We start from the raw sequence: 20,970 nt of genomic DNA on the forward strand, positions 1-20,970 counted from the left end.
TGGCGTATTTCGAGATTAGGATTTGTCACTCCGATTGTCGGAGAGGTATCTCTGGGCCCTCTCGGTAATGCACATCACTTAAGCCTTGCAAGCACCAGAGTGGTACGGTAATCCTATTCTGGAGTTCATGTTACTTGACCATGACGAACCTACGAACTATGAGGAAGCGATGATGAGCCCAGATTCCGCGAAATGGCTTGAGGCCATGAAATCTGAGATGGGATCCATGTATGAGAACAAAGTGTGGACTTTGGTTGACTTGCCCGTTGATCGGCAAGCAATTGAGATTAAATGGATCTTCAAGAGGAAGACGGACGCTGATAGTAGTGTTACTATCTACAAAGCTAGAATTGTTGCAAAAGGTTTTTGACATGTTCAAGGTGTTGACTACGATGAGAGTTTCTCACTCGTATCTATGCTTAAGTCTATCCGAATCATGTTAGCAATTGCCACATTTTATGAAATCTGGCAAATGGATAAACAAAGGTACATTCCTTAATGGATTTATTAAAGAAGAGTTGTATATGATGCAACAAGAAAGTTTTGTCAATCCTAAAGGTGCTAACAAAATATGCAAGCTCCAGCGATCCATCTATGGACTGGTGCAAGCATCTCGGAGTTGGAATATATGCTTTGATAAGTTGATCAAAGCATATAGTTTTATACAGACTTGTGGTGAAGCCTGTATTTACAAGAAAGTGAGTGGGAGCACTACAGCATTTCTGATAAGTATATGTGAATGCCATATTGTTGATCGGAGATAATGTAGAATTATTCTGCAAAGCATAAAGGAGTGTTTGAAAGGAGTTTTTCAAAGAAAGACCTCGGTGAAGTTGCTTACATATTGAGCATCAGATCTATAGAGATAGATCAAGACGCTTGATAAGTTTTTCAATGAGTACATACCTTGACAAGATTTTGAAGTAGTTCAAAATGGAACAGTCAAAGAAAGAGTTCTTGCCTGTGTTACAAGGTGTGAAACTGAGTAAGACTCAAAACCCGACCACGACAGAAGATAGAAAGAGAATGAAAGTCATTTCCCTATACCTTGGCCATAGGTTCTATAAAATATGCCATGCTGTGTACCAGATCTATTGTATACCCTACACTGTTTTTTGGCAAGGGGTACAATAGTGATCTAGGATTAGATCACTGGACAACGGTCAAAATTATCCTTAGTGGAATAATGATATGTTTCTCGATTATGGAGGTGACAAAAAGGTTCGTCGTAAAGGGTTACGTCGATGCAAATTTTGACACTGATCCAGATGACTCTAAATCTCAATCTGGATACATATTGAAAGTGGGAGCAATTAGCTAGAGTGGCTCCATGCAGAGCATTGTTGACATAGAAATTTGCAAAATACTTACGGATCTGAATGTGGCAGACCCGTTGACTAAACTTCTCTCACAAGCAAAACATGATCACACCTTAGTACTCTTTGGGTATTAATCACATAGCGATGTGAACTAGATTATTGACTCTAGTAAACCCTTTGGGTGTTGGTCACATGACGATGTGAACTATGGGTGTTAATCACATGGTGATGTGAACTATTGATGTTAAATCACATGGCGATGTGAACTAGATTATTGACTCTAGTGCAAGTGGGAGACTGAAGGAAATATGCCCTAGAGGCAATAATAAAGTTTTTATTTATTTCCTTATATCATGATAAATGTTTATTATTCATGCTAGAATTGTATTAACCGGAAACATAATACATGTGTGAATACATAGACAAACAGTATGTCACTAGTATGCCTCTACTTGACTAGCTTGTTGAATCAAAGATGGTTAAGTTTCCTAGCCATAGACATGAGTTGTCATTTGATTAACGGGATCACATCATTAGAGAATTATGTGATTGACTTGACCCATTCCGTTAGCATAGCACTTGATCGTTTAGTTTGTTGCTATTGCTTTCTTCATGACTTATACATGTTCCTATGACTATGAGATTATGCAACTCCCCTTTACCGGAGGAACACTTTGTGTGCTACCAAACGTCACAACGTAACTGGGTGATTATAAAGGTGCTCTACAGGTGTCTCCGAAGGTACTTATTAGGTTGGCGTATTTCGAGATTAGGATTTGTCACTCCGATTGTCGGAGAGGTATCTCTGGGCCCTCTCGGTAATGCACATCACTTAAGCCTTGCAAGCATTGCAACTAATGAGTTAGTTGCGGGATGATGTATTACGGAACGAGTAAAGAGACTTGCCGGTAACGAGATTGAACTAGGTATTGAGATACCGACGATCGAATCTCGGGCAAGTAACATACCGATGACAAAGGGAACAACGTATGTAGTTATGCGGTCTGACCGATAAAGATCTTCGTAGAATATGTGGGAGCCAATATGAGCATCCAAGTTCCGCTATTGGTTATTGACCGGAGACGTGTCTCGGTCATGTCTACATAGTTCTCGAACCTGTAGGGTCGGCACGCTTAAAGTTCAATGACGGTTATACTATGAGTTTATGTGTTTTGATGTACCGAAGGAGTTCGGAGTCCCGGCTGAGATCGGGGACATGACGAGGAGTCTCGAAATGGTCGAGACGTAAAGATCGATATATTGGACGACTGTATTCGGACATCGGAAAGGTTCCGAGTGATTCGGGTATTTTGAGGAGTATCGGGGAGTTACGGGAATTCGTATTGGGCCTTAATGGGCCATACGGGAAAGGAGAGAAAGGCCTCAAAGGGTGGCCGCACCCCTCCCCATGGGCTGGTCCGAATTGGACTAGGGAGGGGGCGCCCCCTTCCTTCCTTCTCCTTTTCCCTTCCCTTTCCTTCTCTCCTACTCCTACTACTTGGAAGGGATCCTAGTTCTACTAGCAAAGGGGGAATCTTACTCCCGGTGGGAGTAGGACTCCCCTAGGGCGCGCCATAGAGAGGGCCGGCCCCTCCCCTCCTCCACTCCTTTATATACGTGGCCAGGGGGCACCCCATAGACACAACAATTGATCTCTTGATCTCTTAGCCGTGTGCGGTGCCCCCCTCCACCTCGATCATATCGTAGCGGTGCTTAGGCGAAGCCCTGCGTCGGTAGAACATCATCGTCGTCACCACACCGTCGTGCTGACGAAACTCTCCCTCAACACTCAGCTAGATCGGAGTTCGAGGGACGTCATCGAGTTGAACATGTGCAGAACTCATATGTGCCGTGCGTTCGGTACTTGATCGGTCGGGCCGTGAAGACGTACGACTACATCAACCGCGTTGTGCTAACGCTTCCGCTTTCGGTCTACAAGGGTACGTAGACAACACTCTCCCCTCTCGTTGCTATGCATCACCATGATCTTGCATGTGCATAGGAATTTTTTTTGAAATCACTACGTTCCCCAACAGATAGAACTTGAGGGAATATTTGTTCTGCCTTTAGCTCCTTGTTGGGTTCGACACTCTTACTTATCAAAAACTATTGCGATCCCCTATACTTGTGGGTTATCAGATACTTGTATGGTCATGTGTTTGATCATATCTACTTTAATGCTTGTGCTTGGATGATGATATTATTTATCTCTCGTGTATGATCATTCACTTTGCCTTGGTGATGAGTGCATATTTCATATTCTATCATTTTGAGCGCTCCACCAGGATGTATGTGACATGGAAGAGTAACCCATGATCCTAATTGATTGTGCATTTGCATTCAAAAGCAAATTTTAAATAATGCACAAATTTAGGGGGAGCTCTTACTTATGACATACTTCTCAAAGCGACGATATATTTCACTCTTATTATCATGTGTCGAAGCTTCGATCTATATGTTGTCATCAATAACCAAAAAGGGGAGATTGAAAGTGCAACTAATCCCTAGGTGGTTTTGGTAATTCTTAACAACATATAGCTCATTAAACTAATACTCTTTCAAGATGATCATTTCAGAAAGTTCAATGATAGGCATGGCATGGACTAGAGATGTGGACCCCTCAAAATGCTAAGGACACATATTGGCTCAAGCTCAAGACTCTACACTTTCATTTTAGTGATCCAAGATCACATTGAGTTCATAGGAAAAGCCAATACTATTAAAATGGGATGAGGTGTTGCTTAATGGCTTGCTTGCTCAAAATGCTTAGTGATATGCTCCAAAAGCCCTCAACCACTTTCTCATATCCACATATGTCCCAAACTAAAAGTCAAACTCGGCCCCACTGATTTGATCTATCTGGCGCCACCGAGTTCATTTGGCATAGACACTGCCAGAAACCCTAATCAGTTAGGTCTCGCCGATAGGGATCTCGGTCTCACCGAGATGGGATTGCAAACTCTCTGTTTCCCTTCGTAACGTTTCGGTCTAACCGAGATGAGCGATCGGTCCCACCGAGTTCGCAATGCAAACTCTCTGTTTTCTTTTCGTAACGTTTCGGTCTCACCAAAATGAGCGATCGGTCCCACCGAGTTTTCCTGACCAACTCTCTGTTTGCCTATTATAGAAATCGGTCTCACCGAGTTCATGTGATCGGTCTCACCGAGATTATGTTATGCCCTAACCCTAATGAAATCGTTCACACCGAGTTGACATGTCGGTCCCACCGAAAATTCTAACGTTCACATTTTGAACTAATTAGTCTGACCGAGTTTAACTATTCAGTCCCACCGAGTTTGGTAAATTGTGTGTAATGGTTAGATTTTGTGTGGAGGCTATATATACCCCCTCCACCCTTCCTCCATTCATGGAGAGAGCCATCAGAACATGCCTACACTTTCAGCATTCATTTTCTGAGAGAGAACCACCCACTTATGTGTTGAGACCAAGATATTCCAATCCAACCACAATAATCTTGATCTCTAGCCTTCCCCAAGTTGCTTTCTACTCAAATCTCTTTCCACAAAATCCAAATCTGTGAGAGAGAGTTGAATGTTGGGGAGACTATCATTTCAAGCACAAGAGTAAGGAGTTCATCATCAACACATCATATATTACCTTTCGGAGAGTGGCATGTCTCCTAGATTGGTTAGGTGTCACTTGGGAGCCTCCGTCAAGATTGTGGAGTTGAACCAAAGAGTTTGTAAGGGCAAGGAGATCGCCTACTTTGTGAAGATCTATCCAAGTGAGGAAAGTCCTTCGTGGGCAATGGCCATGGTGGGATAGACAAAGTTGCTTCTTCGTGGACCCTTCGTGGGTGGATCCCTGCGTGGACTTGCGCAACCGTTACCCTTCGTGGGTTGAAGTCTCCATCAACATGGATGTACGATAGCACCACCTATCGAACCACGCCAAAAATCTCCGTGTCTACATTGCGTTTGCTCCCTCCAAACTCCTCCCCTTTACCTTCACATGCAATGATTTACATGCCGCTGCTATACGCTTAGATTTGCATGTGTAGGTTGATTGCTTGACTTGTGATAAGTTGCTAAAATCTGCCAAGACTTAAAATTGGGAAAAGGCTAGATTTTTATTTGGTCAAGTAGTCTAATCACCCCCCTCTAGACATACTTTCGATCCTACAATCTTCATCTTCAACCTCTACAGCAACCCTTGTTGCTCCCATGGTGATCCGGGAGTAGTCCACCTTCGAGGTTTGTGGTAGTAGCCATGTGTCACGTGCCTCGATCTCCCTCTCCCTTATGAATTTCCATCATGATTGTGATCTTGGGCGTCAATGATTAATTGAATTGTATGGTGTACCTCTTGTGATGAGTACCTTGGATTGAATCTTGTTCATGTTATATGCTTGAGCTTAACAAGTTAATGAGATTACATGATGCATGTCAATTATAATCCCTTGAGACGCCCGTGAGACACTGGGGTGACTCATTAGACAAAGACTTGACGACAAGGTCATATGGTGTTTTCGTAGTATAATCCATCGGGCTACCCGACGTGACATTGGGGTAGTGCAAAACATTATAAGATTTGAAAAAACGTTGAGGTGGTTTGTTTTCCGCACACCTACAAGATCTCTTTTGGAGTTGATAATTTTTTTATGAGGTTATACCATGTTTTTATTGATGTTGTCATGTTTGAGAATAGACAATTAGGCATGTTCTCAACCATTTCAAACCTCGTTTTAGTCACGTTTCCACCTTGTTACCTTCTTATTTTAAAATATTCAAAGAATACAAAAATATTACCGCCATCCATATTACCCTATTTACCATCAAATTTATTAATCTCTTCGGCAAACTAGTGAAACTATATTAGTTGTGTTGTAGACACAAGAGATTTCTCATATATTGTTGCAGGGTTGCTTGGGAGGAGAATATAATCATTCTACACTTGCCCCAGATTGATAAATCTTACGTCATCCACTTAAGGGAAATATGTTGTTATCCTACAAACTCTGTGTTTGAAGATCCAACAAAGTCTACAAGAATATAAGTGTGCAGTAAACACCAAGACACACAATAGTTTTCAACTTTCTATAGATTTGTACAACATGGCAACTTTCTATGACATGTGTTTCAAAGTTTCTTCACTATTTTATATACATGTGTAGACATGTGATACATCTCAATCGTATCTATAGTTTTTGTATGATGCATGCTACTTCGCTACCAATTTCATACACTTTGTGCTTACTTTTTCTCAACTTTTATTGAATTAATATATTAATCCAGTACGCAATGCCAGTTTTCTGTTTTTGTTGTTTTTGGTATTTCCCAAAAGATATCACGAAAAAAGTTTGAGAAAAAAACATACAAAAATGGTTTGGAAAATTTTAAGCCGGGAGAAGACCAGAGGGCCACGACACCACCCAAGGGGCTACCGTAGTGCCTAGGCGCCTAGGGTCCAAGGGAGCCTATGGCCTGTAGGCCCATTGGCTGGCCTCCGGTGCCCGATGTCGGTCGCAACGCGTTGTGGTGACGAGATCACTATTTTTCGCTTTAAGCAAGCCTTAACCATACGCATCGCTGAAGGTTCTCCATTACTGGGCTGACCTGTGTCCTGTGTTGCTTCGCTTTAAAAAAGGAAAAAAAATGACCATATGCATCGCTGAAGGTTTTCCTTTACTGGTCCGGCCTGTGTCCTGTGTTACTTCACTTTAAAAAAGGAAAAAAGAAAGACGGAAAACAAGTAATTGAACCCTTGTCTAGAAGGTGACTCACCACGCTCCTTGCCACTCGACTAACACCACATTCATGCTATGGTTGTTAGCCGCGTGCTACTAAAGGGAAAAGAGCTGGTTTTCCTGGGTTTTCAATGGGCCTTTTTGTTTTGTTTTGTTTTGTTTCATTTCTTTTTCTTCTCCGTTTTTTCTTTGCATTTTCTTCAGGATTTTTTTCTTTTCTGTTTTATTTTGTTTATTTTCTTTTTTCTTCTTTCTTTTCCATCCATTTCTGCATTTTATTTTTATTTGGTTATTATGATCTTTTTGCATTATTCTATTTTTATTTGATTTTCTTTTTTCCTCGTCATTTTTGTTTGGTTTCCTTCTCTCTTCTCCATTTTTTCCTTATGTTTGTTTTATTTTCACTCTACATTTTCGTATATGTCAAACCATTTCGTTAATAAGTGATCAATATTATTTTGTATACATGTTCAATATTTTAATACTTATTCAACATTTTTCAAATATATGTTCAAAACATTTCAAACACTCATTCAACATTTTTTAATACTTATTCAACATTTTCAAATACTTCTACAACATTTTTAATACTTATTCAATATTTATAAAATACTTGTTCAACATTTTTAATACTTATTCAACATTCTCAAATACTTGTTCAACATTTTTTGAATACTTGTTCAACAATTTTTAATACTTATTCAACATTTGTCCAATACTTGTTCAACATTTTTAATACTTATTCACAAAAATTAAATAGTTGTTCAACATTTTTAAAATACTTCAACATTTTTTAACACTTATTTAATGTTTTTAAAATAGTTGTTCAACATTTTTCATATGTTTTTGAAGAGTGTTTTCTGTACATATATGTAGAATAGTTTAAAGTATAAGTATAAAAATAAAGCAAAAAAACGAGAGAGAAAAAAAACAAAAAGACAGCCATGGCCTCCCGCGCGGCTGGGCCGGCCCATCTGGCTCCCCCAAGACGCGAGGCTTCCACTGTGCTCGCTTAAAGCGAGACATAGGGGCGCCTTTGTGGTGACTGCTGGGACTGGCGAGCCTGGCTGTTGCGATCAACAACGGGTGGTGCTGGTATGGTCCACCGGAGATTGGAGCGACGTCGATTATGTTAATGGCGATAGACAGAGATACCTGATTGGTGCTATTGCCAACTTAATAGTTAACATGTATAGTAGCTAGTACATAGTTACTAAGTAGTACTGTTTTATTTATACATGATTCACTTTACACTCTCACAATGATTTTTAGAGTCTGTGTTGTAGCTGGCTGTTAATCTACAGTTTGTTTCCTTTCTCTCTCCTCTTTTCTCATGTCCAACTAGTAAAAATATAATAGTTTATTCTTTACAATATGCTAATTGCACCTTATTATACTTGCTCTTCTGTTGAAACCCCAATGGTCTGGTATTGGGACAACGTCACCGGGCTATTGCGACCACGACCGTTGCGTCCTACGATGACACACCGACACTTCAATGGGGTGTTACAGGCACAAAATTAAATCGCCCGCAAAATAGCTGCACTATTGCTGACCGGGAGCCTTGCCGCTACGCCACAGCCGCCGCCTTGAAATCCTTCACAAATCCCTCTAAATGGCTCCAAAATCAACAAAAACCTCTAGAATCATCCCTCCAATCTAAAAAACTGTCGCTATTGCCGTGATTGCCCGCTATAGCGACCACTACAGCTTCTAGGAGAGTCTGCTGTGAAATCGTCAATCCCTAATTTTAATTTGGCCACTGGACAACGACAACGACGACGTGGTGACCTCGAAGGAATTTTTTGCCGCTCTGTGTAGGAGGCCGACAGCTTCTACGAGCGCGGAGGGAGAAGCGCATGCGTTGAAGCAGCGCCAGAAGGGGATGAAGAGAGAGAGAGATGGAGAGAGAGAGAGGGAGAGAGAGAGAGATTGTGCGGGGTGGGAGGTCGATCAGACGGCTGGGGCTGACATGATCAGATGGTGTGGGAGGCCACCAATTTAGGCTACTTGCCGGTCAACCGACTCCTAGCATCGCCCACGATCGGTCGCCCGATTGATCGTTTTCCTACGAAGAATCATGGCATCTATATCTATACAGTTACTAAGCTCCCAAGATTTCCACGCTCATGGTGCATCGTGGTTTTTGGGGTCGGTTGTGGGCCTATTTATTAGGATGACTTTAGTTGTTGCGTGTATATGGGCCTACTCAATGCTGAGTCGTGGTGATTCATGTAGCTTTTTTTTGGACGCGTCAATGTGTGTCTGCTCTCTCGGCGCTCTCCTTCTCGATGGAGCGCTGATGGACCAGGTTGTTAGCCTGCAATTGGGTGTGGCGGTGTGCCGCCAATAACAACCACATATCGATTCCGTGTTTTTTTTTCTTCTTTTGTGTTTTTCTTTATAGGTTCTTTGATTTATTTTTATTTTTTGGTTTTCGTGTGTTTTCTCATTTTTTCTTTTGAGATTTTTTATTCATATTTTTTATAAATACATGTCCACTTTATTTAAATATACATTTAACTTTTTTTATACAAGTTCTACATTTTTAAGATACACGTTAAACATTTTTTCAAATACTTGTTTACAGTGTGATGAATGTACACTGTGAACATTTTGTGAACGCACATTAAACATTTTTATTCAAATACTAAGCTCAATGATTTGGAGCCTCCTGGTGCGTCATGGGCCGTCTGGTCTCTATAGGCCCCACTTGTAAGGGGGTGTGTCGCTTGTTGGGAGTAACACATATGTATATAATGTGCCACGCGGTTTTTCCGGTTTTGAGAAGGTTCTAGGAGGTATTTTTTGAGTATTTTTCATTCTTTTCTATGTGTTTCTCTACCTATTTTAATAAATTATAGTCATGTTTTTCATTTCCTTGTTCTTGTTTTGTTCTCTTTTCACATTTTTATTCATGAACGATCCTGCATGCTAACATTTTGTCATTTATGCCACTAGTCATGTCTCACTATTCAGTTTTGTCATTACAAGTTACAACTGCTAAAAATGCCATCGTTCCGTAAAATGCTTGCTCCAAATTTTCATTAGATATCTCAAAACACCATCGTTTTCAAATGCTTGCTCCGATGGCTCTTGCGCTCTATGTGGACATCATGAAGATGCCAACCACATCTTTTTCAACTATTACCTCGCACGCTTTCCTTGGAGTGCGGTTAGGGAGGCGTTTGACCAGATCTGGAATCCCCACCCAGCTTTGGACCTTCGCGCTATTCTTGTCGCTCGTAGGGGCGGTTTCGGTCGTGTTTTATGGAGATGTGTGGAAGCTTTGCTATGGGCCATTTAGACTACACGCAATAAGATGACTATTGAGCACACATTTCCTTCTCACCCGACTGACATTATCTTCAAATGCCACTTGTTCCTTCAGACATGGACGCCGTTGAGGAAACGGCGTTATGCGGATCAGATGACGGAGGCTATGGAGCGGATTCGGTTGATCCAAATTGGTGCCCGCCACTAGCTTGCTGTTGGATGTGACCTTCCGGCGTCTTGGTTCGAAAAAAAACACCATTGTTCCATTAGATCGATGTTTGCTCAAAAGTGTCATTAGACATTGTTATTGTCAGGTCAAACCCATTGACCATGTTATATAATAAAAATACCCTAGACCTACATGTCAATTCTCTCTATCTCACAATGATAAATGTGCGCCCACTTGTGAGGAGTAAGTAAGTGAATAATTTTAGAGGAAAATAATAATGTTGGTGGGATCAAGTTCGACCCACACTTTATTGTAGTGAGATAGCGGGAGGGCTGACATGTTGGTCCATAACTATCTTGGTCATTATAACATGGTAAACGAGATTTGAGCTCACAGTAATGGTGTTTAGAGGCATTTTTGGGCATGCGTCTGACGAAGCGATGTAATTTTTGAGCAGTTAAAATTCCTCGTGGCAAAACTGAGTAGTGTGACATAACGAGTGGCATAAATGAAAAAAAACCTATATTTAAATTTCATGAACATTATTAAAGTCTTTAGATTTTTTTAGTTTTTGAACTTTTTCAAATTTGAGAACATTGTTTGAGATCCAAAATATTTTAAAATGCATGAACATTTTATTTAAAAATCTGTTGTTTTTAAATTTGCAAAATGTTGGAAAAATAAATTTATGAACATCTTTTGATTTAATCAATTCTTTCCAATTAAATAAATGGTAATAGGTTTTGCTGAGCTAGCATTGGAGTAAATGGAAAAAACGAGTGAGAGTTTGATGGACTGGCCTATAAGTGACTGTTATATCATCAATTTCATCGTTTTACTGTGGAAGAGTAGCTTCCAAGAGGCTCACACTACTAACACTGGCTGACACCAAGTTCAAAACATGAAAGGACACCCATCCACGCACGAACAACACCACTCTCCTCTTAAAACAAATACCATCGGGCCAACAAAATTCGTAAGAAAAACCAGCAGCCCAACACAATATCTAGATGATAAAAGAACGCCAGAACAGAACTAAAACCCAAACCAACACAGATAAACTAGAACAAAATAACTGACTGCAATAACATGCTAAAGAAGAAAAAAGTTAATCCTACAGGTGAAAAACGACGCAGCAAAGCGTGCGACAGCCTCTAGTACTAATTGACATTATAAACGAGGCATACGTCAACCACGCTGCCCTGTCTGGCAATTAATCCCTACTACCTTCGTCCGGATTTGTTGGCCCCCTTCGTATTTTGTGCCCAATTTTCATCGTAGATTTGACTAACAAATTCTAAGTGGTATGTCACAAAACTTATATTGTTGGATTCATATTTGAAAGAGGTTTCCAATGATATTATTTTTAGTTTATATAACTTATTTTTGATAGTTAAATCAAAGGTGAAAGTTTGATCCAAACTAAAAGGGTGACTAATAAACAGGACGGAGGTAGTACCACAGAAGCCCCACTATGGCATGTAGTTGATCAGCGCGCACCATTTTCGGAGCTCATGCTTAATTGCTTCGATCCATGGCATTTAGCGCGCGGCCTGGCTCGTGATCTTTTTAATTGCCCCCGATTTCAGCTATTTGATTCCATATCAGCGTTACCGACCATCCATGCGTGTGCACTATAAATATCCTTCCAACCAAGGTTGAGAGTGGCAGGCTTGCAACACCAGTAGCAGACACCTCACCTGATGAGTTTCCTTTTTATCTTTCATTCACAAGGATGAAGACTGTCAACACGGTGTTCGTGGGTCTTACTCTTTTGGTGCTATCCTCAGGTAATCAACAGTTTAGTATTATGCATGTAATCCGACGTTCTTTTCTGTTGATTTTTCCTAATCCTTGTTCGTTTCTTTCTGAGATCTGCAGGCATGTTGATGCAGGCTTCAGCGGAGCTCTGCAGTGACTCGATAGTTTCGCCAAGTTGTGATGGCAATGGCGTCTCATGTAAGGAGCTATGCAAAAGGTTCATTTACATCGGCAAGGTCACTGCAACATGCGTTCCCCAGGGGTGTAAGTGCACGGTCTGCATACCACATGATTAAGCACGCGTTCGTTTTCCTGTGGTTAGTGGTGAAATAAGGTCTTGTTTTAGACAAGTTGTAATCAGGGCCTCAGGGGCAGCCAGCCCTGAGTCACTACATTACTTGTCACTGCAGAATGTATTGATTTATAAGCCAATGTATTTTGCTTTTTTGATATGCAAAAGGACAGAAAAGTATACCTGCATTTTGCCTTTTCATATTAACTTGGCCAAAGAATTTGTTAGATCACTCGAGATATATGAGCGGAATTAGATAAACTAGATGAGGCCCCACGCGCTGCTGCGGAAACCTTGCTAAAAATGCATGAATAGTTGCTATGAAAACATCTAAAAACTAATAGAATGCAAATGTAAGCTTAAAAGATAAAAAAAATGAGAAGTGCCTAAAAAGAGAGGGAAAAAATGTCATTTCTAACAAAATATGAAGGATGAACTCTAATATAAAGAATAACTGATGACTAATTTGCATGAAGTGATGATGTGGTAACATTTGCATGCATACAGTAATGCAAAAATAAATGTAACTTATGGCTTGCATTTATCACATATTTATGTGGCATGGTTGCATGACTAGAAAAAAAATAGATAGTAGGTTCTAACTATTTAAGAATAAAAGACAATAGAAGTTGTGCATTGTGATGCACATAATTCACTCATATTGTGAAATTCACTTCTCAAGCTTATCTAAAAGGTACATGATGGGACAAAGAAAATAAAAATACTTATAAGGTCTAACAATAATAATTTATGACAATATGCATTGCTCCACGCAGTCGCCGGAGGGTCACACCTCCTTCTCTAAACAAAAACAAAGGCAATAGATTGCTCGGCCTAAGTGGTTATAGCTATATAAAAAACTATCAACAACAAAGATAATATACTGTAACATTTATGAGAAAAAGTTGTAACAATTTTGGTTTTGATACCTCCTGCTCTTGGAGTATATATGTTCATGTCGAACACTATGCATATCATTCCTTGTAAACCAAAAGAACATTATTTTGACAATCAAATGAATACCTTTGCTTTTCTTGAAGCGATTTGAATGAATTTCCCATCTCTATTCTTGATCTCTTAGATTATATACGTTCTTGTCAAACAATATGAATAAAGAAAGAGAAGGAAACTCAATGTTGGTGAAACAAAACCTATAAAAAAAGGAACCGACGGATGGGTTCCCGCTCCTCTTGTCGCCGATGAAATCATCGGACGTGGAAGAGGAGGGGGGCCGGTGTGGCAACATCGAGGAGAAAGTTGGCGACAACGGTTAGGGTTGAGAGAGGTTGGGGACAAGACTTTCCTTCTCTTTCTTTACTCTCGATCTCTTCGTAATACATTGAAATGAAAAAGTATACAAGGAATACCCGAACACCTCCAATCGCATTGAGAGATGTAGGAGATGGACAGTCGGGTACCTACAAAGGGAATGTATTGCAGAAGAAAGGATGCTTAGAGATTGGTCAAACATGTCACTTGCTAGGATGTGTATTGGTGAGACTAGGGACAAACTTTCATAGGATTTCTTTTCCATCATCACCACATAGCATTTACCACTTTTTTCTCTCTCGAAAACATACGAGTTTGCGTACTATATATAAAAGAAGAAGTGCAGTGAAGAACCCCTCCACATTGGCGGTTACATTACAAGAACATGATACGTCTCCAACGTATCTATAATTTTTTATTGCTCCATGCTATATTATCTACTATTTTGAATGTTTATGGGCTTTATTATACACTTCTATATCATTTTTGGGACTAACCTATTAAGCGGAGGCCCAACCCAGATTTGTTGTTTTATGCCTATTTCAGTGTTTTGAAGAAAAGGAATATCAAACGGAGTTGAAACGGAACGAAATCAACTGGAGAAGTTATTTTTGGAAGGAAACCTACCAGATAGATTTGGACCCTACGTCAGAAGATGAAGGAGGAGCTCACGAGGGTAGGGGGCGCGCCCGCCCCCTGCCTCATGGTCCTCCCTTCGGTCCACCGACGTACTCCTTTCACCCATATATACCCACGTATCCTAAAACTTCCATAACGCACAATAGATCAGGATTTCCGCCGCCAGAAGCCTCCGTAGCCACCGAAAGCCAATCTAGACCCGTTTCGGCACCCTGCCGGAGGGGGAATCCCTCTCCGGTGGCCATCTTCATCATCCCGGTGCTCTCCGTGACGAGGAGGGAGTAGTTCTCCCTCGGGGCTGAGGGTATGTATCAATAGCTATGTGTTTGATCTCTCTCTCTCTCTCTCTCGTGTTCTTGAGGTGATACGATCTTGATGTATCGCGAGCTTTGCTATTATAGTTGGATCCTATGATGTTTTCTCCCCCCTCTACTCTCTTGTAATGAATTGAGTTTCCCCTTTGAAGTTATCTTATCGGATTGAGTCTTTAAAGATTTGAGAACACTTGATGTATGTCTTGTCGTGGATATCTGTGGTGACAATGGGATATCACGTGATTCACTTGATGTATGTTTTGGTGATCAACTTGCGGGTTCCGCCCATGAACCTATGCATAGGGGTTGGCACACGTTTTCGTCGTGATTTTCCGATAGAAACTTTGGGGCACTCTTTGAGGTTCTATGTGTTGGTTGAATAGATGAATCTGAGATTGTGTGATGCATATCGTATAATCATACCCACGAATACTTGAGGTGACATTGGAGTATCTAGGTGACATTAGGGTTTTGGTTGATTTGTGTCTTAAGGTGTTATTCTAGTACGAACTCTAGGGCTGTTTGTGACACTTATAGGAATAGCCCAACGGATTGATTGGAAAGAATAACTTTGAGGTGGTTTCGTACCCTACCATAATCTCTTCGTTCGTTCTCCGCTATTAGTGACTTTGGAGTGACTCTTTGTTGCATGTTGAGGGATAGTTATGTGATCCAATTATGTTAGTATTGTTGAGGGAACTTACACTAGCGAAAGTATGAACCCTAGGCCTTGTTTCCACGCATTGCAATACCGTTTACGCTCACTTTTATCACTTGCTACCTTGCTATTTTTATAACTTCAAATTACAAATACCTTTATCTACTATCCATATACCACTTGTATCACCATCTCTTCGCTGAACTAGTGCACCTATACAATTTACCATTGTATTGGGTGTGTTGGGGACACAAAAGACTCTTTGTTATTTGGTTGCAGGGTTGCTTGAGAGGGACCATCTTCATCCTACGCCTCCTACGGATTGATAAATCTTAGGTCATCCACTTGAGGGAAATTTGCTACTGTCCTATAAACCTCTGCACTTGGAGGCCCAACAACGTCTACAAGAAGAAGGTTGTGTAGTAGACATCAAGCTCTTTTCTGGCGCCGTTGCCGGGGAGGTGAGTGCTTGAAGGTATATCTTTAGATCTTGCAATAGAGTCTTTTAGTTTCTTTCTTTATCACCAGTTTAGTTTATAAAAGAAAACTATAAAAAATGGAATTGAGTTTGTCTCATACGCTTCACCTTTTTAATATTTTTCGTGAGTATGATGGAAAGGATAATTGTGCTCAAGTGCTAGAAGAAGAAATCTATAAAATGTTTGGCACTAAATCTTTGAATGATGAGCATGATTGCAACGTCGTTAGTATAAATTCCTTGAATATCCATGATGCTAATGATATGCAAAGCCACAAGCTTGGGGAAGCTATGTGATGGGGTCATGTACCTAGGGTAGGGTCATGAACCTGATCTAAGTACCTTGCCCAAGGACACCCTTAGAAGAGGTCGCCTTCCAGTCGACCAACGAGGGACTCACTCGACTGACTTGAAGGACTCGACCATGAAGACTCACTCGACCACCAGAAGGTCAAGAGGCACTCTGCACTGCAACGGCCTGTAATTAAGTAGGCTTTATGATAGTAAAGACACTTTATGTGGGGCGTTACCAGTAACGCCCCGGACTTAACTCACCTTACATCCTCTCCTACGTGGGCTGGCTGGGGTCCTGGCGCATTCTATATAAGCCACCCCCCTCCACAGGTAGAGGGGTTCGGCACCTTGTAACTCATATACTCATAATCCACTCGACCGCCTCCGGGCTCCGAGACGTAGGGCTATTACTTCTTCCGAGAAGGGCCTGAACTCGTACATCCCTGGTGTTTACAACCTCTCCATAGCTAGGACCTTGCCTCTCCATACCTACCCCCCACTCTACTGTCAGGCTTAGAACCACGACAGTTGGCGCCCACCGTGGGGCGGGTGTTTTAGCGATTTTGTGGAGAAGTTGCGATTCTTCCGAGTACCTTCATCATGGTGTCTGCTGGAGTTTTGGTCGAGGGTCGAGAGATCCGTCTCGGCACTCTCACCTTCATCGCCGACGACTCCGCGTGGCTCCAGGAGGCTCCACTCGACGTTGATGCGCTCCCCGTCCTCGGTGCGACGCATTTTCGCGCATGTGTCCGCGGCGTTCTGCTGCGGCAACCGTCGACCCCGTATCGGTCGGCTCCTCCATCGTCCACCCTCCCGGTCTCCCGCCAGCGCAAGCGCTCGGGCCGATCGAGGCTTCAGCGATGGGTGAGGCACGTGGTGGCTCGCCAATCGGCCACCACCCAAGTTGCGGCAATCGAGCCCGACGAATCTCTCTACGACTTGTTCGATCTGTCGACTGGCTCCGTAGAGACGGCATCCGAGTGCGGTAGCAGTGATCCAGCGGCGGAAATCTTGATGGTCGACGGGCCCCGCAGTCCCCCTGGCTTCGCCCGTGATGGTGGAGCAGGTGACGGAGGCGACCCCGCACGAGGCCACGAAGAGTACCAGCCCGAGCCACTCGACTCTCTGCAAAGAGAGGAACTTCGCCGCAGGAACGTGGATGCTCTGCGTACTCCCGTCGCAGGAGAAACCCCCGAGGCTCGTGCCTTGGAGGAGGCACGTCTGGCCAATTTGGCCGAACGCACTCGACTGGAGAATCTTCAGCGAGCACTCGACGAGCGCGCGCGGCAACGAGTTCCCGACACCAGTCGACGTCAACTCTTCCCGCCGACTCAGGTATATCGAACCCCAATCCAGAATTTAGCAGCTGCGACCCGTATAGCAGAGTCCATCCAACCTTCTCAGTCGGAAGCTGGCAGAGGTTTGATGCAGATCAGAGATCTGCTCCGGGCAGCAGGAGATCAGAATTCAGCCGTGTCTCAGTCGCGCAACAGAATTCACAGTCGATCCGTCACTGCGAATACGGTTCAGTCGGCTCACAGCCCCAGATCGCCTCCGCGGCGTGAAGGGCGCGAGAATCGGCGAGATCAATATGGCGACCGACTCGACCGAGATGATAGGCGTCGAGTGCCCAATTCCCCTCCGAGGGGTGGGTCTTACGCTCCTCGACAGCAAGATGACAGGCGTCAGTACAGTACAGGGCGAAGGGTTCCAGTCGACCCCAGAGAACCAGGCTTCGACGCGCGATCCATTATCGTGCAAGGTTTGGTCGACCGGAACAGAGCCCATCGAGGCGGACTCGACAGAGACGCGCCCACAAGCAGTCGAGTGCATGTTTCTGGTCCTGAATGTTTCAGCAGAGCCATCAGAGCCGCAGTTATCCCTCCCAATTTCAGGTTGGCAACAGGAGTCAACAAGTTCACTGGTGAGTCTAAGCCTGAAACTTGGCTTGAGGACTACCGAGTGGCAGTTCAGATTGGTGGTGGGAATGACGAGGTGGCCATGAAGCATTTGCCCCTCATGCTGGAAGGTTCTGCCAGGGCATGGTTAACTCAATTACCGCCTAGCAGCATTTACACTTGGGAAGATTTGTCCCGAGTGTTCATCAGAACGTTTGAAGGAACTTGCAAGCGACCAGCTGGACTGACAGAGTTGCAAGTCTGCGTGCAGAAGACCAATGAGACTCTCAGAGAGTATATTCAGAGATGGATCACTTTGCACCACACTGTGGAGAATGTGTCTGATCATCAGGCAGTTTGCGCCTTCAAAGATGGCGTCAAGAACAGAGAACTGAGTTTGAAGTTTGGTCGAACCGGTGACATGACCTTGAGTCGGATGATGGAGATTGCTACCAAGTACGCCAACGGCGAAGAAGAAGACCGACTCCGAAGCGGCAAGCACAAGCCGAGTCAGTCGGAAAAAGGAAACACCAGTCGGAAACAGAAGCGGAAGGCTGAACCGGCAGCTCCTGGAGAGGCTCTGGCCGTGACTCAGGGAAAGTTTAAGGGGAAACCAAAAGGATCCTGGAACCCCAAGAAGGTAAAGGATAAAGAAGGGAACGACGTAATGGATATGCCATGTCACATCCACACGAAGAAAGACGAAGAGGGGAATATCATCTACCCGAAGCATACCACTCGCCAATGTCGACTCCTGATCCAACAGTTTCAGGGAAAACAGTCTAAGGACAAGGAGAAGGAGTCGGACAAGGCCGAAGACAAGGAGGACAGTGAGGAACGCATATCAACTCCACTCTGATGATCTTTGAAGATGTGGAAAGCAGGAGTCGACTGAAAGTCATTAACCGAGAGGTGAACATGGTTGCCCCAGCAAAAGCAAATTATCTGAAATGGTCTCAAATACCCATCACATTCGACCAATCTGATCACCCGACTCATATTGCCACCCCTGGGAGGCAAGCTTTGGTGGTCGATCCAGTTGTCGAAGGCACTCGACTGACAAAAGTGCTGATGGACGGTGGAAGCGGGCTGAATTTATTGTATGCAGACACACTGAAAGGAATGGGCATTCCGATGTCCCGACTGAGCACTAGTAACATGAGCTTTCATGGAGTTATACCAGGGAAGAAAGCCGAGTCACTCGGCCAAATAGCTTTGGACGTGGTGTTTGGTGATTCGAAACATTTTCGCAAAGAAAAGTTGACGTTTGAGGTCGTGGATTTTCAGAGTGCGTATCATGCCATTTTGGGGAGACCAGCTTACGCACGGTTCATGGCTCGACCATGTTACGTGTACCTCAAATTGAAGATGCCCGGCCCCAAAGGAGTGATCACTGTCACCGGTGATCGGAAAAAGGCAGAAGAGTGCTTTCAGAAGGGCTCAAAGATTGCCGATTCCTAGGTGACAGCGGTCGAGTTCGAGGAATACAAGCAAAACGCAGATCTGAGTGACTTGCTGCGATCCAAGAAACCCGCCACAGAGTCTGCATTTCAGTCGTCCGGTGAGACGAAGCCTGTTCACATTCACCCGACCGACCCCGATGCAGCTCCGACCCGCATCTCCACAACACTTGACCCAAAATAGGAAGAAGCGCTCATCCAGTTCCTCCGTGAGAATTGGGACATTTTTGCATGGAAGCCCGCTGACATGCCAGGTGTTCCCAGGGGACTGGCTGAGCATGGCCTAAGAGTCGACTCATCTGCAAAACCAGTCAAAGAGCATCTTCGGCGGTCCGCCGTCCAGAAGAGAAAAGCCATTGGTGAGGAAGTGGCTCGACTATTGGCGGCAGAATTTATCCGAGAGATATACCACTCCGAGTGGCTCGCTAATGTCGTCATGGTTCCTAAGAAGGACAAATCACTCCGAATGTGCATTGATTTCAAACACATCAACCGGGCCTGCCCGAAAGATCATTTTCCTCTCCCTCGCATAGATCAAATTGTTGACTCGACCGCGGGATGCGAGAGATTGTCTTTTCTAGACGCCTACTCCGGGTACCACCAGATCCGTCTGTACGGACCTGACGAGGTAAAAACAGCTTTCATCACTCCATTCGGGTGCTTCTGCTATATCACCATGCCATTTGGCCTCAAGAATGCCGGAGCCACATTTATGCGAATGATTCAGAAGTGTCTACTCACTCAAATCAGTCAGAATGTGGAAGCATATATGGATGATATCGTTGTCAAGTCACGAAAAGGTTCCGACCTGCTCGCTGATCTCGCCGAAACATTTGCCAACCTCAGAATATATGATATCAAGCTCAATCCATCAAAGTGCACATTTGGAGTTCCTGGTGGCAAGTTACTCGGTTTTCTCGTTTCCGAACGGGGAATCGACGCTAATCCAGAGAAGATTGGCACTATTCTCCGAATGAAACGCCCTGTGCGAGTGCACGATGTCCAGAAGCTTACTGGATGCTTGGCCGCATTAAGTCGATTCATCTCACGACTCGGTGAAAAGGCATTGCCTCTTTACCGACTGATGAAGAAGACAGACAAGTTCGAGTGGACTCCAGAAGCTGATGCAGCGTTTGCCGAGCTAAAAGCTCTGCTCTCCACCCAGCCGGTGCTTGCTGCTCCAATCAGCAAAGAGCCTCTGTTGCTCTATATCGTAGCCACAGGACAAGTCGTCAGTACTGTGCTTACGGTCGAGCGGGAAGAAGAAGGAAAAGCTCTCAAAGTTCAGCGCCCAGTGTATTATTTGTCTGAAGTCTTGACTCCATCCAAGCAGAGATATCCTCATTATCAGAAGCTTGTGTATGGAATATACATGACCACAAAGAAGGTTGCTCATTATTTTTCTGATCATTCCATCACAGTCGTCAGCGACGCTC

The 20,970-nt window shown here is 43.4% G+C and overlaps 1 protein-coding gene across 1 annotated transcript; it reads left to right on the forward strand.

Moving 5' to 3' along the window:
- Positions 1-12,151: 12,151 nt before the first annotated feature.
- On the forward strand, positions 12,152-12,578 carry LOC119329683. The gene is made up of 2 exons (XM_037602747.1): positions 12,152-12,261; positions 12,353-12,578. The coding sequence occupies exons 1-2, from the start codon at positions 12,207-12,209 to the stop codon at positions 12,526-12,528; spliced, it is 231 nt and encodes a 76-aa protein (XP_037458644.1). The 5' UTR covers positions 12,152-12,206; the 3' UTR covers positions 12,529-12,578.
- The last annotated feature ends 8,392 nt before the right edge of the window (positions 12,579-20,970 follow it).

This window comes from Triticum dicoccoides, chromosome 7A (assembly GCF_002162155.2).
Source record: "Triticum dicoccoides isolate Atlit2015 ecotype Zavitan chromosome 7A, WEW_v2.0, whole genome shotgun sequence".
NCBI classification, from domain to species: domain Eukaryota; kingdom Viridiplantae; phylum Streptophyta; class Magnoliopsida; order Poales; family Poaceae; genus Triticum; species Triticum dicoccoides.